We start from the raw sequence: 24,954 nt of genomic DNA, 5'->3' as shown, positions 1-24,954 counted from the left end.
AAAACATAGCCATAAAACAGAAAAACTTAAAGATAAACAGAGTCAGCCAGTCACTTTTTCTTTTTTTTAATCGTGTTCACCCAGCTTTGTATGGTGGGCTCCAGAAACTATACAAATATAATGTAAGATTACATTTTGCAAACATAACATGAATCTCACAGCTTCAACATTCAAAACAGCAGGCCCCAGATTCATAAATGTTCTTTCGTTGTTTTGCAGCACAGCAAAAAGTGACAAGCTATTGAAACAAACTCTGCAGGGATAACTAACACTACGCACCATAGAAGAGTCTTAATCCCTGCAATAAAACAGCACAATTTAGACTCATGTTCAGAATTTCACCCTTGTCATTATGTAAACGTTTAAAGTTTTTATTCCATTTACAAAGAAAACGGAAAAATAACCTTTTGCAAAACTACTTGACTTGATAGATAGATGGTGTGTGTTAAGGTGGCCATACATCTAGCGATTGTGCGGGACGATCGACCATGCGATTCAATAATTTTATTCAATTGGATGAGAATCGGTGCTGCAACACGTCCACCCAATCGTTAATTCATTGATGTTGGTCTGAAATCAGTCCAATGCATCAATTGGACTGGTTGAAAGTGCTCGATCGCCAGGTGACCTGACAAAGTTTCGATAGTTAAGCGATACTATTGGTGGAGCATGGTATGTGACATCAGCCCCCCTCTGTTCTAAGCCTGCATGAGAGAGAGCAATACTTCGTGCAGCATGGAATCAAGTCCAAACAGCATGTCAGTGGGGACTTGTTTGTAGAGAGCAGTGCACTGCTGGAAGATACTCTGCAGCGTCAGCGGTAGCCTGAGAGACATCCACGAAGGTGGTGAGAGCCCCTGTGGGCAGAGCTCCTTATGTGTGTGTGTGTGGCATGGAAGGTTGCTTTACACAGCCGTGAGAGTGGGGGGCATGTTAGACACCGCCTTGTGTCTGTTTTTAACAGGGATTTTTTTAGGGGTTTGTGATCGATAGTGTCAATAAAGTGCTTATTGTTATATGTAGAAGTCTGCGATCCCCATATTTTCAAAGACTTAACGGGCACCTGGGGGACATTTTCATACGTGGAGGAAAGGCAGGCAGCGGAGGCTGCATAACTAGGCCAATTTCATGCTAAAAGCTATTAGAAATCGGTCTGCCGTGTATAGCCAGACAACAGATCCTTCTCTGATCAGAGAGAGATCTATCTCATTGGTCAATCTGCCCATAGAACACACCTTTAGCCTATGCACTATAAGTGTTAAGTGGTTACAGTGAGACTGTATTCATCTATTCGTGGTGTAAGACTGAGGCCTGTATTATTCCTCCCTAGGCTGTACCCATGGGCCAACTGTCAACATCCCTAGTCCTATGATATTGGTGATACCACCAGTCCAGTGACAACTAACCAATGAGAGCAGCTTGGTAGTGGAGAAAGGGGTGGGTACAGTAAATGACTGAAACATGACTCTCTCTCCATAGACCTTCAACAAAAGGTTCACTTTAATAGACTTGGACATGTACCAGCCCTTACTATTAGGACTGAAATTCGGTTTTGGGTCTCCACAGTCCAACTGCCAACACCTCTTCCTTGTGCTGCAGCCCGTTCACAACTTACTACCTCTTTTGTGTACAGCAAACTCTTTTCTCAAGTGCAGCATTCTCCTGTGTACATAGTCCCTCCATTCCGTTTACAGATGCCATCTTTTCTGTTGGCTAGCCTTTTTTTGTACAGCCTCCTCTGTTGTTGGCCACCCTGTGTACCACTTCCTCTTTTGTTTGCAGCATCCCGCCAACATGCGGCCATTCCCAGACCATGACCTGGGTGGCCTCTACCCAAATCTGGCCCTATTTACAATCCATCCATTTTGCCATAGCCACCAGACATTTCTTTGAAACCATTACATATTTTTCTACTGAACACTGAATATCCTTACAAAACCTTGCAACCGGCATAGTTTTGTTTTTTTTCTTCAAAGAAATTAAATACATTCTAGAATAGTGAAATAAATGAGTGAAACGTTTGTTATTTTAGCCGTATCTGGCTTGTGATTTATACTGTGATCGGCTTACATGATGAGCGTTGAGGTTTGAAGGCGGCTCTTTGTGTCGGGAAGATTCCTGGAGTATCAGTGAAGAATTTTTATCTTCAAGCATTTGTTTAGTTCTGGGATGTGTTTTGAGGAGCTGATCTTCGCAAAGTTGTAAGATGTCCTGCCAAAAATAATATCCAACACATGTTTGGTGCAGTGTTTCATGCCAGTACAATGATACAAACTGTATAATATATGATGCTAGACTTGCAGCAGTGTTTGGTATCCCTCACAAATGTTTATCAGCTGAACCTAGGTTTTTTTGGGATAACCCTTTCTTTACCAAAGTGGTCACTTTGGTCAAGTGTATACTTTCTTAACGCAGAAGTAGTATCCACCTTGCCTCTACCCAAACCCCTTCAGTAAACATCATACAGTGGCTTGCAAAAGTATTCGGCCCCCTTGAAGTTTTCCACATTTTGTCATATTACTGCCACAAACATGAATCAATTTTATTGGAATTTCACGTGAAAGACCAATGCAAAGTGGTGAGAAGTGGAATGAAAATCATACACGATTCCAAACATTTTTTACAAATCAATAACTGCAAAGTGAGGTGTGCGTAATTATTCAGCCCCCTGAGTCAATACTTTGTAGAACCACCTTTTGCTACAATTACAGCTGCCAGTCTTTTAGGGTATGTCTCTACCAGCCTTGCTCAACTAGAGACTGAAATCCTTGCCCATTCTTCTTTGTAATACAGCTCCAGCTCAGTCAGATTAGATGGACAGCGTTTGTGAACAGCGGTTTTCAGATCTTGCCACAGATTCTTGATTGGATTTAGATCTGGACTTTGACTGGGCCATTCTTACACATGGATATGTTTTGTTTTAAACCATTCCATTGTTGCCCTAGCTTTATGTTTAGGGTCGTTGTCCTGCTGGAAGGTGAACATCCGCCCCAATCTCAAGTCTTTTGCAGACTCCAAGAGGTTCTCTTCCAAGATTGCCCTGTATTTGGCTCCATCCATCTTCCCATCAACTCTGACCAGCCTACCTGTCCCTGCTGAAGAGAAGCACCTCAGAGCATGATGCTGCCACCACCATATTTGACAATGGGGATGGTGTGTTCAGAGTAATGTGCAGTCTTACTTTTCTGCCACACATAGCGTTTTGCATTTTGGCCAAAAAAAAGTTCCATTGTGGTCTCATCCGACCAGAGCACCTTCTTTCACATGTTTGCTGTGTCCCCCACATGGCTTGTGGCAAACTGCAAATGGGACTTCTTATGCTAGTCTGTTAACAATGGCTTTCTTCTTGTCACTCTTCCATAAGAGCCAACTCTGTGCAGTGCACAACTAATAGTTGTCCTGTGGACAGATTCCACCACTTGACCTGTAGATCTCTGCAGCTCGTCCAGAGTCACCACGGGCCTCTTGACTGCATTTCTGATTAGCGATCTCCTTGTTCGGCCTGTGAGTTTAGGTGGACGGCCTTGTCTTGGTAGGTTTACAGTTGTGCCATACTCCTTCCATTTCTGAATTAATGCTTAAACAGTGCTCCATGGAATGTTCAAGGCTTTGGAAATCTTTTTGTAGCCTAAGCCTGCTTTAAATTTCTCAATAACTTTATCCCTGACCTGTCTGGTGTGTTCTTTGGACTTCATGGTGTTGTTGCTCCCAAGATTCTCTTAGACAACCTCTGAGGCCGTCACAGAGCAGCTGTATTTGTACTGACATTAGATTTCACACAGGTGCCCTCTATTTAGTCATTAGCACTCATCAGGCAATGTATATGGGCAACTGACTGCACTCAGACCAAAGGGGGCTGAATAATTACGCATGCCCCACTTTGCAGTTATTAATTTGTAAAAAAATGTTTGGAATCATGTATGATTTTCGTTCCACTTCTCACGTGTACACCACTTTGTATTGGTCTTTCACGTGAAATTCCATTAAAATTGATTCATTGATATGTTTGTGGCAGTAATGTGACAAAATGTGGAAAACTTCAAGGGGGCCCGAATTCTTTTGCAAGCCACTGTATGAGCAGTTTTTACTGTCCATTGCCTCTTCCACTTATAATCTCTCAAGAGGCTTCCACAGCTCCACTATCCTCTTTTTGTGTGTTCACAAGCACAGTAAAGTCAGTGTACACATGTGCATGTCTGTTAAACATCTGGTGCATAAAGGAGAGAGGTGAGAGCAACATCAGTGTTTAGATGTAAAGCAGGGTCACATGGAGGAGGAGGAGCCACCCCGACACATGAGCTTGGCTGATCCTAGTGACATCACCACCCAGACACAGAGAGATCCAAAGGGGGAGTCATGGAGTAAAATCACTTTTATCACGCATTATTTGTTTACTTTTGTCTTTGTGTGTGACTTATAAACATCCTGATTAATTAACAACAAAGGCAAATAAGCAGGATGAATATATATTTGTACTGTATGTACGCACACTTTTAACTGTCAATTTATTCAGTGGCTTGCCAGTGCTCCAGGTAGATTTATTGTAAACATTTGTTTAACCACCCGCCCCCCAGGATCTCCCCCTCTATAGTGGCAAGCCATCTCTTTTCTTTACCCATCCCCATCCCCCATAAGTAGTGGTCAGTCGCAGTGATCCCATTACCCTTACCCTCATCCTTGCACTCCTTGCACTACACTATATTTGGGGCTGGGGGGGGGGGGCAGTACAAGATAAGCCATGAGATAACTCGTGCGTGGGGAGATCAAAAGGTTAATGCTGCACTATTGTAGTGTTGGTACATTGCCTAACAGGAGTAGGAGTTAGAATATTTTCAGTGCTGCGTCCTTTCTGGATGTGTCTTGTTTGATCACCAAAAGCAGGAAGTGAGGTGAAGTCTCTCAAAGACTTAGAGCCGAACCCCACACCCAATTAACTCAGCTGCCACAGCCATAGCTGTAAATTACCTTGTTGTCTATGGCGGCATCTAATTTAGAGAGACTGTGTGCCCAAGTGAACTGTTTTGCTTTTAGTGCAAGCCCAGCCCTACCTTTTGCATGATTATCTGCAGGTCAGAAAAGGTATGAACTGGGGATGTGATGTCATAAAAATGTAGGCCCCACCCACATTGAAAATTAAAGCTAATGAACAGGGACATGGAATATGTGACCATTCTTTTCATTTAAATGGCTATTGCAAACCTGCTGTCAGTGGGCTTTGCAGTGGTGCCTTTGCTTTTGTAGCATCACTTTAAATACTGCCTTTCTCATATTCCTGGTTGAGCTGTGCTGCTCTGTACGGTCTATGCACATATGGAAGCTTTCTATAGAGAAGTCTACTGGTGCATAAACAGTAGTGAAATGGTTTAGTTACACCAATGTTTCATAAGCTGGTAAGCTCATATTCTAGCTGTCTTTTGTGAAACCTTGTTTGTTTAAATGATAAAATACCCCTCTGTGAATCAAGAGCTTCATGAATATTATTATTACTCTGGCCAACATAGCAGGACAAATCCCCAGAGTCATTTAGCCAGTATGCTCTGAAATGACTGCTGGTGCCTTACTTGTCTGAGATTTCTCTGTGGGATTTTATACTTAAAATGTGTCAATTGCTTTAAAGGGGCACTATGGTGAAAATTTTTAAAATTTAAAATATGTGCAAACATAGACAAACAAGAAGTACATTTTTTTCCAGAGTAAAATGAGCCATAAATTATGTTTCTCCTATGTTCCTGTCACTTACAGTAGGTAGTAGAAATCTGACAAAAGTGACAGGTTTTGGACTAGTCCATCTCTTCATAGGGGATTCTCAGCAAGGCTTTTATTCTTTATAAAGATATTCCCTAAAAAGGATTTAAACAATGATGCTGGCCAGCTTCCCTGCTTGCTACATAGTTTTTTGGCAGTTGGACAGAGCAACTGCCATTAATTTATTCAAAAGCAAGTGCTTTTGAATAAAAATAAGTCCCTGAGAATCCCCTATGAAGAGAGGGACTAATCCAAAACCTGTCGCTTCTGTCAGATTTCTACTACCTACTGTAAGTGACAGCAACATAGGAGAAAAGTAATTTATGGCTTATTTTACTCAGGAAAACGCGTACTTCTTATTTGTATATGTTTGCACATATTTTAAAGTTTAAAATGTTTCGCCATAGGGCCCCTTTAAGTAGTGAAATGTGTGTGTGTGTGTGTGTGTATATTCCATAACAGAATATTTATTTTTTCCCGAGGAACGATTCTGCTGAGATTGCTGTACAATACCACTGTGTGGTAATTCTTCCCAGCACACTTGTACCTTTACATTCTGTTGGATGCAACCAGGGCAAGTTCTAGACTATTTGCTGCCTGGAGCACTCCCACCCCATCAAGAAAAATGGCTAGTATCTCCCCTCTACCAGTAAGGGCTCGTTTCCACTATAGCGAATCCGCATGCGTTGTCCGCATGCGGATTCGCACAGCCAATACAAGTGGATGGGCCTGTTTCCACTTGTGCGTTTTGTGGAGCGTTTCTGTGTGCTGGGAAAATCTGCACGGCAGAGCCGTCAGAATTCGCTCCCCGCACACCACTATGCAAATCGCACGCCATGTATATAATAGGGAAATCGCATGCGTATTTGGCATGCGTTTTTCCCTGCGATTCCGAGTGCGATTCCGCATAGGAACACATGTTCATTTAAACAGGCAGTGACATGGTTAAATTCGCATATACCCTTACCTATGCGGAATCGCGGCAAAAAACGCATGCGGAATCGCACCCACATGCGATTTCGTCCACGTTGATTTCCCGACAATTCCGCAATGCACTAGTGGAAACGGGCCCTTAGAAGTGCAGATCAGGTACTCTGACTCAGCTGACTTTTACTGGATTAGCTTAATGCTTACTCCAGGGTTTTGACTCAGACACTACTTATGCTTGAAGAACAACAGGGTTTCCAGGCAACTGGCACTGTGTATAAGGAGATAAATATGGCAGCCTCCATATTCCTGTCAATTCGGGGTCCCTTTAAGGTGTAATACAAACCTGTACTACATGCCAACAACCAATTCCTCAGAGTAGCGTGAGTAGTGCAATAACTGTTGCCATGCAGACATGCAGAAGGAATGTGGCTGGATAGTATACTGGTTAAGGGCTCTGCGTCTGACACAGACGACCTGGGTTCAAATCTAATCTCAGGAGTCCTTGGGCAAGACTCCATCACACTGCCACTGACTGTAGAGCGTGTCCTAGTGGATGCATCTCTGGTCCTTTGAGTCCACCAGGAGAAAAGTGCAATTTACATGTTATTTGTACTGTCTTGAATATACCAGACTTCTTTTCTAGGCCTGTATAAGTTACACAGCCACGGGCAGTATTGCACTAGTACACCTGTTTGGCATGATAATAGGTTCAGAAATTGAAGGGACCTTCCCTGACTTCTAAAGGCAGTTTCAAGACCCCTTACATCCCTATAGACCACTTAAAACCACCCTGATTTCACATTTGCATCCTTGCTTTATGCAGTTTCCCTCTTTTGCGTCAATATTAGGTTCTGTATAGCCACAAGGAACTTCATGAAATGTGAAAAGCAATTTCAAGTCCATGACTCCCCTAAGCCTTCTTATATCACCCAGCGCCCACCTTCCTCGCTGGCACATTTTACACTCTGCAGAATCTTGGGAAATTCCTCCCAGAATTCCACCAGTAGAATTAGGCAATTCCCATCATCCCTAGAACTGAAATGAGTGTAGCTAATGACTCATAAGAAAGAACACAGCAACATAAAAAGGGGAACATTTATCACGAGGGTGTTATAACAAAGAGAGCAAAACATGGAGCAGAGAGCAGATTTACTGTAGCACAACAGTTTGGTTCATCAATCTCTAGGGAATAACTCTGCCTTAAAATGAAAGCTCCCCCGGACTATTTCTTTCAAGTCTAACTGTTCTCTGTCTTCTGTCAGTAACAAATCTGTCTCATGTGTTTGTACTTCTGTCCCAGTGGACTGCAGGTTCAGGGATCACAAAGACAAGAAAACTCCCAGTATGAATCACTTGATAAATGTTGTGAGGAGAAGTTTGAGTTTGCTAGTTAAGAATTTGAATCTGTCTCAGCTTGAGCAGTAAACGATGAAGATACATTCTTTAAAGCCATAACTATACTTCGAAGAAATGATAAACAGGAAGTGCTCTATGGTGCATCAACATTTATTAAATCAGCATAAAAGGATTTAAAATGCACTTATAAGATAAAAGTGGTAGTCAATCATGTCACCCAACGTATGTGTTGTCAGGAAACCTTCTCTCCACTCTTTCCTCCGAATCCTGTAGCTGTGGCCAACAACACAGGCATCCTGAGGGTGGTGGACAATGAAGGTGGAGTGATGGCTGGGAATCCTGCTTCAGAGTGCCTGCAGCATCATGACCTGTTTCAGCGTTCCTACACCTTCATCAGATAACTATACTTTGGATCACAAATAGATATATATTTGCTCCCCAAAATGATTAAAAATCTAAATTGGGCCCTCTGTGTAGCATGTCCAGTACTGTGATCTGGTCTTTACAGCCTGGTGAGTTTCAGAAACCAAATTTCATTTGTAGTTAAATCTTCCTACTTTCATCTGAAGAAAATTGCAAAGATTAAACATCTGATTCCCCCAGAGGATCTTCCAACCCTAGTCCACGCCTTCATCACATCACGGCTGGACTACTGCAATGCCCTTTATACTGGCCTCCCCAAAAAGGACCTGCATCGCCTGCAATTAGTGCACAATGCTGCTGCCAGATTGCTAACAAACCAGCCTCGCCACTGTCACATTACACCGATCCTTCGCTCACTGCACTGGCTACTAGTAGAATGGAGAATACTCTTCAAGATTGGACTGCTGACATTCAAATCCCTGCACAATCTGGGCCCTGGATACATGAAGGACTTGCTGAAGCTACACCACACCTCTCACAACCTCAGATCAGCAAGTTCTATAAACTTGGTCACTCCCAGAGTGCACCTCAAAAAATCTGGAGATAGAGCCTTCTGTCATGCTACCCCTACTCTTTGGAACTCCCTGCCACACCCAGTAAAGACAGCACCATCCCTGGAGCTATTCAAATCCAGACTGAAAAGCCACCTGTTTAGCCTGGCATTTCCGGACTTATAAAATTCTTCCTATGTACCATGATGGTCTGCAGGGCCGGCCCGCCCATGAGGCAGGGTGAAACTTTTGCCTCAGGTGGCACTTCTGGGGGGCGTCCGTGGGTGTGGGGGGCCGCCCGAGCTGGAGGGGATAGCGGGCAGGAAGGGGGTATTGGGCCTAGCGGCGGGGAGGGGTGGTCGGACCCCCCCCTCCCTAGCCTGGGTCCCCCGTCCTCCGCTCCCCTCCAGCTTTAAAAAGTTCTGTGCTGGCTGCAGCTATGTGTAAGAGGCAACGGGCGGAGATCACTCCCCTCTTCCTTGTTCCAGCGTGCGCTCCACTGACGTCACTTCCTGCGGCGTAGCAGGAAGTGACATCAGTGGAGCGCAGGCTGGCCTGGAACGAGGAAGAGGTGAGTGATCCCCGCCCGTTGCCTCTTACACATAGCTGCAGCCAGCACGGAACTTTTTAAAGCTGGAGGGGAGCGGAGGACGGGGGACCCAGGCGAGGGAGGGGGGTCCGACTACCCTCCCCGCCGCTAGGCCCAATACCCCCTTCCTGCCCGCTATCCCCACCAGCTCGGGCGGCCCCCCACTAGTGTTGGGCGAACAGTGTTCGCCACTGTTCGGGTTCTGCAGAACATCACCCTGTTCGGGTGATGTTCGAGTTCGGCCGAACACCTGGTGGTGTTCGGCCAAACCGTTCGGCCACATGGCCGAACTAAGAGCGCATGGCCGAACGTTCCCCGAACGTTCGGCTAGCGCTGTGATTGGCCGAACGGGTCACGTGGTTCGGAACCGAACGCTCTCTGATTGGCCGAACTGTCACGTGGTTCGGGTAAATAAATACCCGAACCACGTCATATCTCCGCCATTTGTCTGTGGGTTTAGCTTTGGGTAGGCAGGCAGGGTAGTTCACGCTCCAGCCACGCTAGCCAGGGTCCCCCCAGTCATTGTGTCGCTGCTGGGAATAGTAGTACACCGCTCGCTCAGCCACACTATATAGCATTCTGTTTACTGCCACTCTGTGTACCTCGCTCAGCCACACTATATAGCATTCTGTTTACTGTTCTGTGTCTGCTGGGAATAGTAGTACACCGCTCGCTCAGCCACACTATATAGCATTCTGTTTACTGCCACTCTGTGTACCTCGCTCAGCCACACTATATTGCATTGTGTTTACTGCCACTCTGTGTCTGCTGGGAATAGTAGTACACCGCTCGCTCAGCCACACTATATAGCATTGTGTTTACTGCCACTCTGTGTCTGCTGGGAATAGTAGTACACCGCTCGCTCAGCCACACTATATAGCATTCTGTTTACTGCCACTCTGTGTCTGCTGGGAATAGTAGTACACCGCTCGCTCAGCCACACTATATAGCATTCTGTTTACTGCCACTCTGTGTACCTCGCTCAGCCACACTATATAGCATTGTGTTTACTGCCACTTTGTGTCTGCTGGGAATAGTAGTACACCGCTCGCTCAGCCACACTATATAGCATTGTGTTTACTGCCACTCTGTGTACCTCGCTCAGCCACACTATATAGCATTGTGTTTACTGCCACTCTGTGTCTGCTGGAAATAGTAGTACACCGCTCGCTCAGCCACACTATATAGCATTCTGTTTACTGCCACTCTGTGTCTGCTGGGAATAGTAGTACACCGCTCGCTCAGCCACACTATATAGCATTGTGTTTACTGCCACTTTGTTTCTGCTTGGAATAGTAGTACACCGCTCGCTCAGCCACACTATATAGCATTGTGTTTACTGCCACTCTGTGTACCTTGCTCAGCCACACTATATAGCATTGTGTTTACTGCCACTCTGTGTCTGCTGGGAACAGTAGTACACCGCTCACCCGCCACTGTATAGCATTGTGCTCTGTGTCGCTGCTGGGAATAGTGGTACACCGCTCACCCGCCACTGTATAGCATTGTGCTCTCTGTCGCTGCTGGGAATAGTGGTACACCGCTCACCCACCACTGTATAGCATTTCTGTACTGCCACTGTACTGCTGCCAGTCAGCGTGTACTTTAAGGATAAGTGAAATGAGGAAGAAATCCGGTGAAAGAGGGAGGGTCAAGGGAAGAGGTGTTTCCCCTGACGGTTCACGTACAGGCCACAGGGGAGTACCCAAGAAAACCCACTCAATACCGCCCATGTTGTCCAGGACAACAACCCTCACAAATCCAAAAGAACAGGACCAGATAATTACTTGGATGACCTCTCAAGCGTCCAGCAGTGGGTTAAGCAGCACCAGCACATCACGCACGAGGTCCGAGTCCTCAGCCAGTTACAAGGAGCCAGTGGGCACAAAGCTGACACAACCGGCAGCGACACCACGCACACAACTGCCAGATAACCAGTCCGATGAATTACCTCAGGACACAATGGGGTATTCGCAGGAGCTATTCCCACCCCAACAAACTTCCACCCTTCAAAGGTCAATGGAGGAACAGCCAGAAATGTTGTGCCCGGATTCACAACCATTAACTGTGGGAAATGCACCGCGCACTGAAATACAAGGCGAGTCCGAGGAGGACTCGGAAACCCAAATCCCAGAGCAAGTTGGGCAGGAGGGGTTGCAATTGCAGGAGGTCGGCCGACAAGATCTGGAAGACGACGTTGGAGTGAGCTGCGCAGAGGTTGTTCTGGGGAGCTCTACTCCACGGCGGCGGCCCCCCACAATGACATATGACGAGTTTGAGGAGATGGAAGAGGAGGGTATGGACAATGTGGACATAGACCCAGATTTTGTTTGTGAACGAGAACATTGCCGTCGTAGCAGCAGCACAGATGAGTCTGTTGAAGAACCCACTGCTGCACAAGTTCGCCTTGTGCCACAAGGTAGGCGGCGCGCAATTTCAGGCACCACAAGCGTAGAAGTTGAAGTGAGAGGCAAAAGAGGCGCAAACAGAAATCGCCAGCAAGGCAGGTGCTCCAAAGTCTGGGCTTTCTTTGAAGACTGCACTGAGGATGGTACTATGGCGATTTGCAAGGTGTGCAAGACCCGCCTGAGCAGGGGGAAAAGTATTAACAACCTCTCCACCACCAGCATGAGCCGCCACATGCTTTCCAAACATCCCACTCTGTGGGCAAACGCGGCAGGACAGGGTACCAGCAACACTGCCTCCCTTGGGGTCACCAGACTCACCACCAGACCCGCCTTAGCAGCAGCAGTACCCCAGCCATTGCGTGGTTGACAACATTCACAAACATCAGACGCTGACACTGTCACTTTCCCGGAGTAGTGCTCTTGAGGTCTCCCAGTGTTCATCAAACACAACAACCAACAGCCCTTCAGTGTTCAGCCCTACGATTCAGTTGTCTGTCTCGGAGATGTTTGATCGCAAGAGGAAATTGCCAGAAATGACCCCCGGGCCGTGGCAGTAACAGCCAGCATAGCCAAGCTTCTGGCCTGCGAAATGCTGCCATATCGAGTGGTGGAGACAAACAGCTTCAAGGGCATGATGTCAGTGGCCATCCCACGTTACGTGGTTCCCAGCCGCTACCACTTTGCGCGCTCTGCAGTGCCTGATTTGCATGAGCACGTGGTCAGCAAAATAACCCGAAGCTTGAAGAATGCCGTTGCCTGCAAGGTTCACCTCACCACTGACACCTGGACGAGTGCGTTCGGCCAGGGTCGATACATCTCCCTTACCGCGCACTGGGTGAACCTTGTGGAGCCTGGCAGCGATTCCTCACCTGCTACGGCGCGGTTGTTGCCCACGCCGCAAACAGCTGCACCGCCGTCCCTCCCACTGGATAACAACAGCAGCACCTACCTCTCTGACTCCTTCTCCTCCAACGCATCTCAAAGCTGTACCTCATCCGGAAACGCTAACCCAGCAGCAGTAGGATCGTGGAAGCAGTGCAGCACAGCTGTTGGCATGCGTCAGCAAGCGTTGCTGAAGCTGATCTGCCTTGGGGATAAGCAGCACACAGGGGAGGAAATTTGGAGGGGAATAAAGGAACAGACGGACTGGCACCGCTGGACCTGAAACCGGGCATGGTTGTGTGTGATAATGGAAGTAATCTCATTTGCGCTTTATGGTTGGCTAAGCTGACACACATCCCTTGCCTGGCGCACGTGATGAACCTAGTAGTTCATCGGTTCCTGAGGACATACCCAGGCGTGGACGATCTTCTGTTGAAGGTGCGACGAGTGGCCAAACATTGTAGAAATTCCAGTACTGCTTTGGGGGCACTCGCCAAGATGCAGGAGCGCTTCAATCTCCCCCACCATCGCTTGTTGTGTGATGTCCCTACGCGCTGGAATTCTACGCTGCACATGCTAGCCCGCTTTTGCGAGCAGAAGAGTGCAGTGGTCCAGTACATGATGGCGCAGTACCGAGGCGCATCCGGACAGCTGCCAAGCTTCTGTGGATCCGATTGGGCCAACATGTTGGACCTCTGCCAAGTCCTCCAAAATTTTGAGCAATCCACATTGCTTGTGAGCAGTGACAACTCTTCAGTCAGCATTACCATACCACTGCTGTGTTTACTGAAGAAGTCAATGTTGAAAATCAAGGAAACAGCTGTCATGATGCAACTGGGGGAATCTGAAGGAGAAAACGATCAGCGTGATGGTACCAACATCAGGCCATCCGCCTCAGGAAACGCTGGCCCCAGCAGCTATGACGAAGAAGAGGAGGAGGAACAGCTGGAGTTGGAGCAGGAATTTCATGCCACCACTGACGAGGGCCAGAGCGATGCACGTTGGACTTGCACAATTCAGCGTGAATGGTCAGCAGAAGCAGACCAGGAAGAAGGTGACGACTATGATGCATCACAACAACTATCACAACGCTCACAAGAGGATGATGAGGATTCTGGCAGGACTCTGGCACACATGGCTCAATTCATGCTAGACTGCATTAAACGCGACCCACGCATTGTGCGCATTCTGGACAACACCAATTACTGGGTTTATACCCTTCTGGACCCACGGTACAAACACAATGTTCCAAAACTGCTTGAAGAAAGAGTCAGACAGGTCAAAATGGAAGAATACCAGCAGGTCCTTGTGGAGACTTTAGAGAGGAGATTGACATCCTCCCCCTCCTCTAGCCAGTTGTACGCCGACAGACTGACTTCCGCAAACCCAGGACGACCAGGAGGGCAGCAAACAACACAAGCCGCAGCTAGTGCCCAAAAGGGAATGGTATCGGCAGTGTCCTTGGAGTGGGAAAATTTTATGACAATTTTATGGCAGCAGCCCACAGAACAGCAAGCGTGCAGATCCACCTCCAACACCGATCGCCTGGAGAAGATGGTCAAGGAGTACATGTCAGATGGCGTAGCTGTGTTGAACAATCCATCTGCACCCTTCAACTATTGGGTATCGAAGCTAGACACCTGGCACGAACTGGCAATGTACGCAATAGAGGTGCTGGCTTGCCCGGCAGCCAGCGTTATGTCGGAACGCTGTTTCAGTGCTGCCGGAGGCATCGTCACAGATCGGCGTATCCGCCTCTCCACAGAAAATGCAGACCGTCTGACTCAAATTAAAATGAATCAATCCTGGATTGGAAACGACTACGCAACACTCCTGGACCCCAACCAAGTAACATGAACAATGACCATCTGTGATGGGTTAGCGTTTCCGGTCCCTGTTTATTGAACCTCTCATCTTTATTACATTTATGACTGCATGGCGGCAAAAAGCATTGCTATATCCACACGCTATTTGTCCTCATGCAAGGCCTAGGATGTTGTGTCTCAAAAAGCGTGGCCTTCTCCTCCTGCGCCTCCTCCTGTTCCATCACGTGTGCTGCTGCTGCTTGTGCTGGGTTAGCGTTTCCGGTCCCTGTTTATTGAACCTCTCATCTTTATTACATTTATGACTGCATGGCGGCAAAAAGCATTGCTATATCCACACGCTATTTGTCCTCATGCAAGGCCTGGGATGTTGTGTCTCAAAAAGCGTGGCCTTCTCCTACTGCGCCTCCTCCTGTTCCATCACGTGTTCTGCTGCTTGTGCTGGGTTAGCGTTACCGGTCCCTTTTCCTGGAACCTCTTCTCTGTATTACATTTATGACTGCATGGCGACAAAAAGCATGTTACCTGTGCAAAGAAACATGACATTTTCCACATTTAAAAGACAGTTTTTCCTTTGAAACTTTACAATCAATTTTCTCAAAAACTATAAGCTCTTTTTCAAATATTTTTTTCCTCTTGTACCCACTCCCAAGGTGCACATACCCTGCAAATTTGGGGTATGTAGCATGTAAGGAAGCTTTACAAAGCACGAAAGTTCGGGTCCGAGTCCTATGGGAGAAAAGCGCTCTACAAATGTTTGTTGTTGTTGTTGTTGTAGTGGGGCTCCTCCAATCTATGCTTGTTCTTGACCTCCCAAAGACTCTATGTGCTAGCTAAGCACATAATAAATAAATAAATAAGCAAAGGCTTCCGATTGGAGTGAGCAAGGTATTAACAGTAGGGGTCAGTAATGTTGAAAACCCCTCCCTGACCAGCAAAATCCCTGCTTTGGTCACCAGAAGCTTTACCTCCTGTTAACAAGCCAAAAACTACTTACATAATATCTGCTGCCTGCTGTTTAAATGATATTTACTCCCATTTGGAAATGCACATACTGTTGGAAAGCTGAGAGGCTTGACTTTCATTTGTACTAAACCCCACATCAGTTCACTTCATCATTCTTAAAGGGGAACTGAAGAGAGAGGTATATGGAGGCTGTCATGTTTATTTCCTTTTAAGCAATACCAGTTGCCTGGCAGCCCTGCTGATCCTCTGCCTCTAATACTATTAACCATAGCCCCTGAACAAGCATTCAGCAGATCAGGTGTTATAGTGGTTCAGACTTTAAAGTCAGATCTGACAAGACTAGCTGCATGCTTGTTTCTGGCTTTATTCAGATACTACTGCAGAGAAATAGACCAGCAGGGCTGCCAGGCAACTGGTATTGATTAAAAGGAAATAAGCATGACAACCTCCATATAGCTCTCTCTTCAGTTCCCCTTTAAGTTAGTGGGTGTTGAACAAGGGATGTCCACTCCCTTTAACGTGATATTTTGACCGCTTTACTGGAATCATTGTTCCCTTGCCTACTCATTGTGTTGTGGCTCAGTCCTCGCTTCTTTCTGATTTTTATTTTTCATTCTAACTCTATGTCCACTTGGTTCAACTGGGCTTTAGGCTGGTTGCTAGGTTAGTGCTGTTGTCAGCCAGGTGCAGTGGACACTGCTCATTCAACAGCACGTAACAAAGGAACGGTGCATTGCCCCAACATGAGGCATAGTGCAAATTAAAGCCAGGACTCTCAGCTTTTCAACAATATGTAGATTTCAAAAGGGGATTGAGTGTTTTTTAAACACGGGGCAGTCAAAAATCAGTAGAAGGGATAATACATAAGTACCCTAAATGGAGGAACGAAACAAGCAAAAGAATTGATCAGATAAATCATGTGCTGTTTAAAAACCTGAGAAAGAAAAAGTAAAAGAAAGAGAACTGCGTATATATAACAGAGTATGGTGTTTTTAGAGTCTAAACTTTTTTATAATTCAATTTTCAAAATAAACATTACGGCCTTGAACCCACTAGCAGCGCTTTCTAAGCATCAGTGATTTGTAAAGCTCTTGCTAATGCAATGCTATGGGGAATTTCTAAAAATCATATCCTTTAAGTGGGATCACACCTATAGCATTGCATTAGCAAGAGCTTTTCAAATCACAGGCAGTCAGAGAAAGCTTAGAAAAACACTGCTAGTGGGTTCCAGGCTTTAGACAGTCACTAGTGTAAATTGCATATGAAACGTAAGCCTCACATTAATCCGGAGCCTAAGACTAACATTCAGTGCAGAAAGCAAAAGCATAATATGATGTTCTCTTTTTCTTCCTATAGCTTATCTTATACAATTTTGCTATACACATTCTTAATGAAAATGTATTTAGTCTACTTGGTAATAAAGTTGTTCTTGTTTAAAAGACACCTAATGATCAGAGGCATACTTTACAGAGGGTGGTTTTAACAATCAGTTGTTACACACTGTTCTTTTTTTTTAATTAGTAAACTTTCTCCTTAACATTTTGAGCAGGGAGAGTAAAATAATCTCCAATTTATTTTCTTTCTTCTTGCTATTTCCAGAATTAATGTCTTTAGGTTTGTTGCGGATTGTAACACTTTGCCAAAAATAACTTTATGTGCATCCTGGGACTTATTAAGCCTATTTATCTTCAACTCAAAGTTCTCTGAAGCATCAAATTAAATACTACTTGTTGTTCATATCTTTAATTAAACATAAAATGCCCCTGTGAGGATATTTTTAATGTAACTAATAAAATAGAAATGCCCTCAGAACACCCAAGATATACAGAACCTTTGAGATAATTTGCACAGTACTAAAGCAATATATCCATAAACAAATGACAATATTACTTTGCTAAATATTCAGCTTATTTCAGTTTTAGAAGGACTTTGCAGATTACAATCACTTAATTAGTGGTATATTAAACTGCACATAACTACTAGATATTTGCTAGTGCATTCATCAAATTGATCAATGCAAGTAATAATCTGTGAAAATAGGGTAGTAATTGCTATGAATGGTCTGGATTTTAGACTTCATCATCCGTAAAGTCTACCATTAAATGGCCACAAGATGGCACTGTACATTTTTTTTTATTGTACATGTTTACTGTTATGTGCTGTTATGTTACTCTACTTTATGGTAGGGTTTCTAGTTTTTCTAGTCCACTATGTAAGATTGCTTTTTCATTATATCTTCATGAATAATGAGTCCCCAGGCTAATGGTAAACAGCAAGTGGAACACACAGGTCCATTAAACAGCAGACTCTGCCAGCAGGGGATCTAAAGCACTACAGTGCTTTTTTCAGCAAGGCAGAGAATTTCACCTGCTTGTGTGTAGTGGAAGTCCACCCTTCTCAACACCCTAATTGCCACCAGCAGAGAAAATGGAGAGCTGTTCCTAACAGTCGTGCTGTAACTACTTCATGGGACTGTAACACACAAATGTTAATTCACTCACCTCTTAGTAATTTTTATTACGTTCTCATATGACCCAGGGGAAGGTTGCAATTTTTTGTCAACTAATAACAGACTATCTTAAAAAATCTTATCCAGGATTGCCAGATCATTATAGCCTGGTACACAATCTAATTTTCATTGGCCAATTTTCCACTTCCATGTATTATGAGAGCTTACCAACACAATGTGTTGGGTCTCCTCCTACATGGACATTGTGAAATTAGCCTGTTATTGGCCAGTCAACATTGGATGTTATGTTTTCCAGACTTGCTAAATCAGCATCGTAGCATTCACAATATGAACATACAGTGGTTTTCCAAAGTGTCCAGCATTGTTAGAGCAATTTCCACAAAGTTTGGCAAACATTTATTCAGATGTTTTAGGGCATGTACACAAAATTATTTAATACATTGGAAAGAAATTCTCAATTCCGTGGAATTCTGATTTCTGAGTTGTTAATTGGAAGTCGGATTTTCGCTTTGGAAATTGCCATGAGTAAATCAGAATGTGGAAATTGGAATTCTGCATTACCGAGATTTGGAAATTTTAAGGCAATCACAAAACTCGGAAGCATTGGACCAATCAGAAAATCACTACTGTACCATGGAAATCAGATTACCACATTTTTAGGCCAATCTGAAGAGTCCAAAGTATTAGGCCAGTTATAGAATGAACAAGTTTACCATGGTTGCCTATTAGCATACATCAAAACACCCAAAACATTTTTATTTTTACAATTAACTACTGTATCTTTTGGACTATAATACTCACTTTTTCTCCCCCAAAAGTGGGGGGAAAAAGTCACTGCTTCTTACAGTTCAAATGCAGAGAGTTCCTGACTTGTAAAAACCTTCCAACACGAACCTCCAACCCACCACAATGTCGGGGGACTCCCTGTACTGTGCCCATGCAGAGGAGGACACAGGGGGGTACAAAGGGGCATAGAGGAGGATACAAGGGTGACAGAGAAGGACAGGGAGACATGAGAAGTACAAGGGGGCATGAAGTACAGAAGGGGCATAATCCACAAAATGCCCCTTTACCCTGGTTTTTGTCCTCTAAACCTAGATGCTTCTTATGGTCAGAAGTGTCTTATAGTCCGAAAAATACGGTAACTTTGTTGACAAAAGTAACAAAGAAAATAACAAAAATATTCTGTGGAAGAGAGTAATCAGAAATTCAAACTTCTGTGTAATCCGGCGAAAATCAGAAAGACACTTCTCGGAATGCATAAATCCGTCAGAATTGCAAATCTGCATTTCTGACCATCCCTATTACTATACCGTTATGCCAGATATATATATATATATATATATATATATATATATATATATATATATATATATATATATATATATATATATATATATATATATATATATTCTTTCTGTAAATCCTTGATGGAAACGGATCTGCTCAGCGATCAGCATAACATAATGCAGCTTTATGCAGATTATAGTGACATAATTATCACAGTCTCACACTTTGTTGTTCCAGTTACTGAAGGCGAACATGTGACACCCCATGTCACCTCTATAAACACACACACAGCTGCCTCTTTATTACGCTGGTGGTTAAGCGCACACCTCTCTTCTTCCAGAAGTCTTGTGAATGTCACAGTGAACTGCTGATTAACTTCAGAAGCCTCTACCTCCATTTACTGTTGCTGACAGTACAAAATCATTTTTTTATTCTGCTCACACGACAGCTGTTTACTAACAATCCCTCCAAACAAATATTGCTATAGGCGTTTATTTGATACTTAATAAGGGGCTTGCAGCTGTTATTACATATTATGCTGCACTGACTATATTTTTTTAATTTGTGCCTGTGCTGTATGTTTAATATATTTATACTTAGCATTGCTCTGAAGATTGTTTTCTTGTGATTTAGGCTCCTAGCAAATGACCCCACAGCAATACAGTATTTATATTGTTGTATGTGTGATTGCTCATCTCTTTTTACAGTGAAAGAAAACAAGAAAGATCATAAGTGATTGTAGATTGTAGAAGTGCTGCAGCAGTGGAACCCTATTGGGGTCTTTCCACTTGCAGCGTTGCATTTTTCGATGTTCCACTTTCAGCGTGGCTATCGTAAAGCATTTTGGGAGCAATCCCAGGGCAATCACATTAATAGCAATTGCTCTGGGAATCTCATTCGAAGTTGCCGAACTTCCACGATTCAGGAATCCCAAGGGTTTGGGATTTTCCTCAAAGTGCCACCAGTAGGTTCTTAGCCTTGGTGGAAGCACAGCACAAAATTGGGAGAACACCTGACCAGTGCTCCATGGTTCACCCATGTGGAAGCAGGGTGGCTGTGGACTTGGACTGGGTTTGTGACTGCTGCAGTTTACATGTTTGGCAGTTTGACTTCAATAGTGTGCCAGCCTGCTGTCCGGCCCTTGTCCCCCCAGAGTACCATCTGGCTACTGGGAAAATGAGCACCATAGTACTCAAAGAGACCGTTGGGCAGGCCACACTGCTTTGGTGTTGCAATTACCGAGAAGCCACAAATGCATCAGAATTCAGAACACACGTTAGTAAATTGCTGCAGGAATTCTGAAGTTTTGCAATCCAGTTGCATTGTTGTTCTGACAGCTGTGCATTTGTTCAGAGATTGGGGCTAACCAGCAGTGTAAATTATACCCTGATTTACAAAAGCATCTCAAAGGATCTCCAGTCAGATGAATTTGCAAATATGGACCGGATTAAAGCGGATCCGAGATGAAAAACTACCTATAACAAGTAACTTGTCTATATATCTTATCCAAAGTTTAGATAGTTTACACAGCAAATCTAGCTGCAAACAGCTTCATCAGTTTATGATTATTTATTCCTATGATACAATGAGGGTGACCATGTTCTGTTTGTCACACTTCATGCAGGCAAGCTGATCAGTATCTCCAGCCCTCAACCTGTAAAAACTTCACTCCCCTCTCCTCCTCCCTTGAGCCGTAGGGATGCGCTAGTCACATCCCTGCAGTTTGGGGGGTCTCCAGGCGATAGTGCTGGCAGATGCCCACGATCGTGCTGCTACTGCTAGCAGGGGGAATTGGCTGCAGGTGACAATAGTCCCCTGTGCCAATCCGAGCATGTCCGCCGAGAATAAACACTGTTTTTGTTCATAAACAGTGTTTATTCTGTAAATTGAGTCATGATTTCCGCCAGTTTCTGCCACCCGATCGTTAATTTTATGAATGGGAACAATGTTCCCATTCATAATGTCCGTGCCGGCAATGTGTTTGGAGGCTTCCGATGGAAGCCTACGTCACTTTCCTGGTTACAATGTAGTGATATGTTGTATCCCAATTAGCGTACATTATACGCTAATGGGATTTTTGCTCAGCAGGGACATCTTGTGGCCATATAGTAAAACACACCTACTGACTTTGGGGAATAAAAATAAATTATTATCTATGTCAAGAGGGTATATAATTAATAAATAATGGGCTAAAAATTAGTGATGGATGTAAAACTGAAAAAAATGCACCTTTATTTCCAAATAAAATGTTGTCACCATACATTACACTAGGGGTATAATTTTAACGTTGCAATAACTGGGACACATGGACAAATAAAATGTGTGGATTTTATTTATGGTAGCATGAATTATGTTAAAACTGTAATGACTGAAAACTGAAAAATGATTTTTTTCCATTTTTTTTCTTATTATCCCCATTATAATGCATTTAGAATAAAATAATTCTTAGCATAATTTACCACCCAAAGAAATGTGAAGTTTTTGATTGACAGAGATCTGAAGAGTTATTGGTAAACAGAGATGTGTGGTCAACCTCTCAGCACTACCAGCAGTGGTTAATATTGTAGTCCTACACTAGACTTCCTCATGCTGTAAGGTTATTCTTGCTAGCTAGGTCTACAAGATCACTGGAGCCAGATTGAAGAATTAGGCGGGTATCAGTTTGCTATAATTAATATTAAAACAGCTGTAAATGCCAGCATGAAATATGTGCTTCTCTATTTGTAACATCTGCCATGGAACTTGCCACTCCCTTTCTTCAAGCTGATTTAGATGACCTAAATAAATAAAAACAAAAAAATAGGAATGTTGCCTATTAGACTTTATATCCAACAAGGGATGATCGCAGCCGAGAATTAAAGCGGAATATAACCCTGCATTTCAACTTTGCTCTAAAACATTATTTACAGTATATTATATGCAACCAGCATTTTTTTTTTACTAGACCAGCATTGGAAGGGTTACACAGGGCTTTAAAGTTCCTTTAGATTTCTGCAGACGCATCCGAAGCTGAAAAGAGATGCACTTTGTTTACATAAATGTATCTAAGTGTTGAATGTGACTCATCTCTCTGACTGAGAAGGAGCTTGGAGGACTGCCAAAGAGTGTGTAAACATTTCTCAATAGTTATATTTCACTAAATAGAATGTATCTATCTGAACTTCTGCATATCTCTCCAGGAACTTTAAACCTCTGTGTTTAACCCTTCCAATGCTGGTCTAGTAAAAAAAAAATGCTTTTTGCATATACTATGCTGTAAATAATATTTTAGAGCAAAGTTGAAATGCAGGGTTATATTCCGCTTTAAGTAGGACAGGCATTTCTGACTGTAAGAAAAAGATGTATCTTCAGTTTAACAATTACATTATGCATGCTTTATTTTGTTGTATCAGCATAACCCTGGGAGACGGCTCAGATACTAAAGTCTGAAAATGTATTATTTTGCGTTATGCTGTACATGTCCAATATTTTACAATATGTTAATTCACATTTTCATTCTTCTGCTTGCTGATTGTTGTTTCTATTTTTCTTTTACTTTTGATAATCATTTAGGCTTTCCGAACGACCCTGCAGCTGACATAGCCTTGAACACGGTCAAAAACTGGTTGAGAGAAAATCGAGATAAGGTAGGCAAAAAGATTTTATGTTCTGCTTCAGCTGTACAATTGGGATTTTTTTCACAAAGAAAGTATGCGTTGAACCCTCAAATACATTTGATATCAAACTTTTTTTTTCCAGGCCAGCAGATACTTTCACGGCTTAAATTCAGTTTTGTTTCAATCTTTGTCCTCTTAGAATCTTTTTTACAACTTTAAAATGTCTCTGTTAAAGCATAACTACTATATGATGATGACTACATGGCAATGGTTCTGGGTGTTATGAAATAACAGAGCCCAGCTACTGTATGTTCTACTCTGCTTTTTACCAGTTATGTGTTCAAATTTCATCCTGTGAGACCAGAATCCAGCTTTCTATCTCTTTGTTTAACATACAATATTTTCTGTTTGCACATTTAATAGTGTTGTTGTAATTTTTTAAATGTGAATTTGTATTAATATTTACCAGTGACCTTGTTATTATGGGGGTAATGGGTTTTAATATGAAATATTATGAGTTCTTGAGTTTACATGATTATCAGCAGTGCTGGGCCGAAATTACGCATTAGCGTAATTACGCATCGTAATTCACTACAATGCACCGTAAGCGTTACGTGTAAGGTTACGGTATTACGCGTAATTAATTACGCGTAGACCGTAGGTTACGTTATTACGCGTAACAAATTACGCGTAAGACAGTAAACTCCCATTGAAATTACACAGTCTGCCGTAATCGCGTAATATTACGCTCCCGTATAATATAAAAAAGCCGCCGACTTTAAGGGTTAATAGCAAAGCCCCCTTAAGTGCTAAGAGCCTCAAATTCGGAGAATATATTAAGGAGATCAGAAGGAATAAGAGGAAAAATTTTTTTTTCAAAAAGACCTTATAGTTTTTGAGAAAATCGATGTTAAAGTTTCAAAGGAAAAATATATATATTTAAAAACCCGCCGACTTTAACGGTTAATAGCAAAGCCTGCTTAAAATTTAGGAACACCAAATTCACAGGGTATATTAAGGGGATCAGTGGGAATAAGAGGAAACATTTTTTTTTTCAAAAAGACCTTATAGTTTTTGAGAAAATCGATTTTTAAGTTTCAAGGGCAAAACTGTCTTTTAAATGCGGAAAATGTCAGTTTTTTTTGCACAGGTAACAATAGTGTTTTATTTTCATAGATTCCCCCAAGTGGGAAGAGTTTTACTTACTTCGTTCTGAGTGTGGGAAATATTAAAAAAAAACGACGTGGGGTCCCCCCTCCCAGACCTCTTTAACCCCTTGTCCCCCATGCAGACTGGGATAGCCAGAATGCGGAGCACCGGCCGCGTGGGGCTCCGCACCCTGACTATACCAGCCCGCATGGTCCATGGATTGGGGGGTCTCAGAAGGGGAGAGGCAGCCAAGCTTTCCCCTCCCCCTCCGAGCCCTTGTCCAATCCAAGGACAAGGGGCTCTTCTCCACCTCCGATGGGCGGTGGAGGTGGAGGCCGCGATTTCCTGAGGGGGGGGGGTTCATGGTGGCATCTGGTAGTCCCCTTTAAAAAGGGGTCCCCCAGATGCCCACCCCCCCTCCCAGGAGAAATGAGTATAGAGGTACTTGTACCCCTTACCCATTTCCTTTAAGAGTTAAAAGTAAATAAACACACAAACACATAGAAAAAGTATTTTAATTGAACAAAAAACATAACCACGAAAAAAGTCCTTTAATATTCTTAATTAACCATTAATACTTACCTGTCCCTTTAAAAGCCAGTTCCCACGCAATATCCTTGGAAATATACTAATCAGTTACAATGTAACAAAGTTTTTACAATGTAACAACTTTGTTACTTTGTAACTCCACCGCACCCGACGTCACTCGCCGCTCACCCGCCGGCCGCCGCATACACGCTAAGTCCCCGCGGCTCCCGCCGTCCACTCCGCCCACACCTGTCACCCATATACATGCTGGCACCCATGGGTGCCAGCATGTATATAGGTGACATGTG

General features: G+C 43.6%; 1 protein-coding gene across 5 annotated transcripts in view; it reads left to right on the top strand.

Annotated features, from left to right (window-relative positions):
* MACROD2 (mono-ADP ribosylhydrolase 2) overlaps positions 1–24,954 on the top strand; it is a 3,010,403-nt gene that overhangs the window by 2,341,190 nt on the left and 644,259 nt on the right. For all 5 annotated transcript variants that reach the window (XM_068232461.1, XM_068232460.1, XM_068232457.1 and 2 more), the window contains exon 8: positions 22,926–22,999. In XM_068232461.1, the coding sequence (XP_068088562.1) occupies positions 22,926–22,999 (74 nt within the window). The remainder of the gene's footprint in view (positions 1–22,925; positions 23,000–24,954) is intronic.

This window comes from Hyperolius riggenbachi, chromosome 4 (assembly GCF_040937935.1).
Source record: "Hyperolius riggenbachi isolate aHypRig1 chromosome 4, aHypRig1.pri, whole genome shotgun sequence".
In the NCBI taxonomy this organism is placed as follows: domain Eukaryota; kingdom Metazoa; phylum Chordata; class Amphibia; order Anura; family Hyperoliidae; genus Hyperolius; species Hyperolius riggenbachi.
This window is presented reverse-complemented; position numbering and strand designations above follow the sequence as displayed.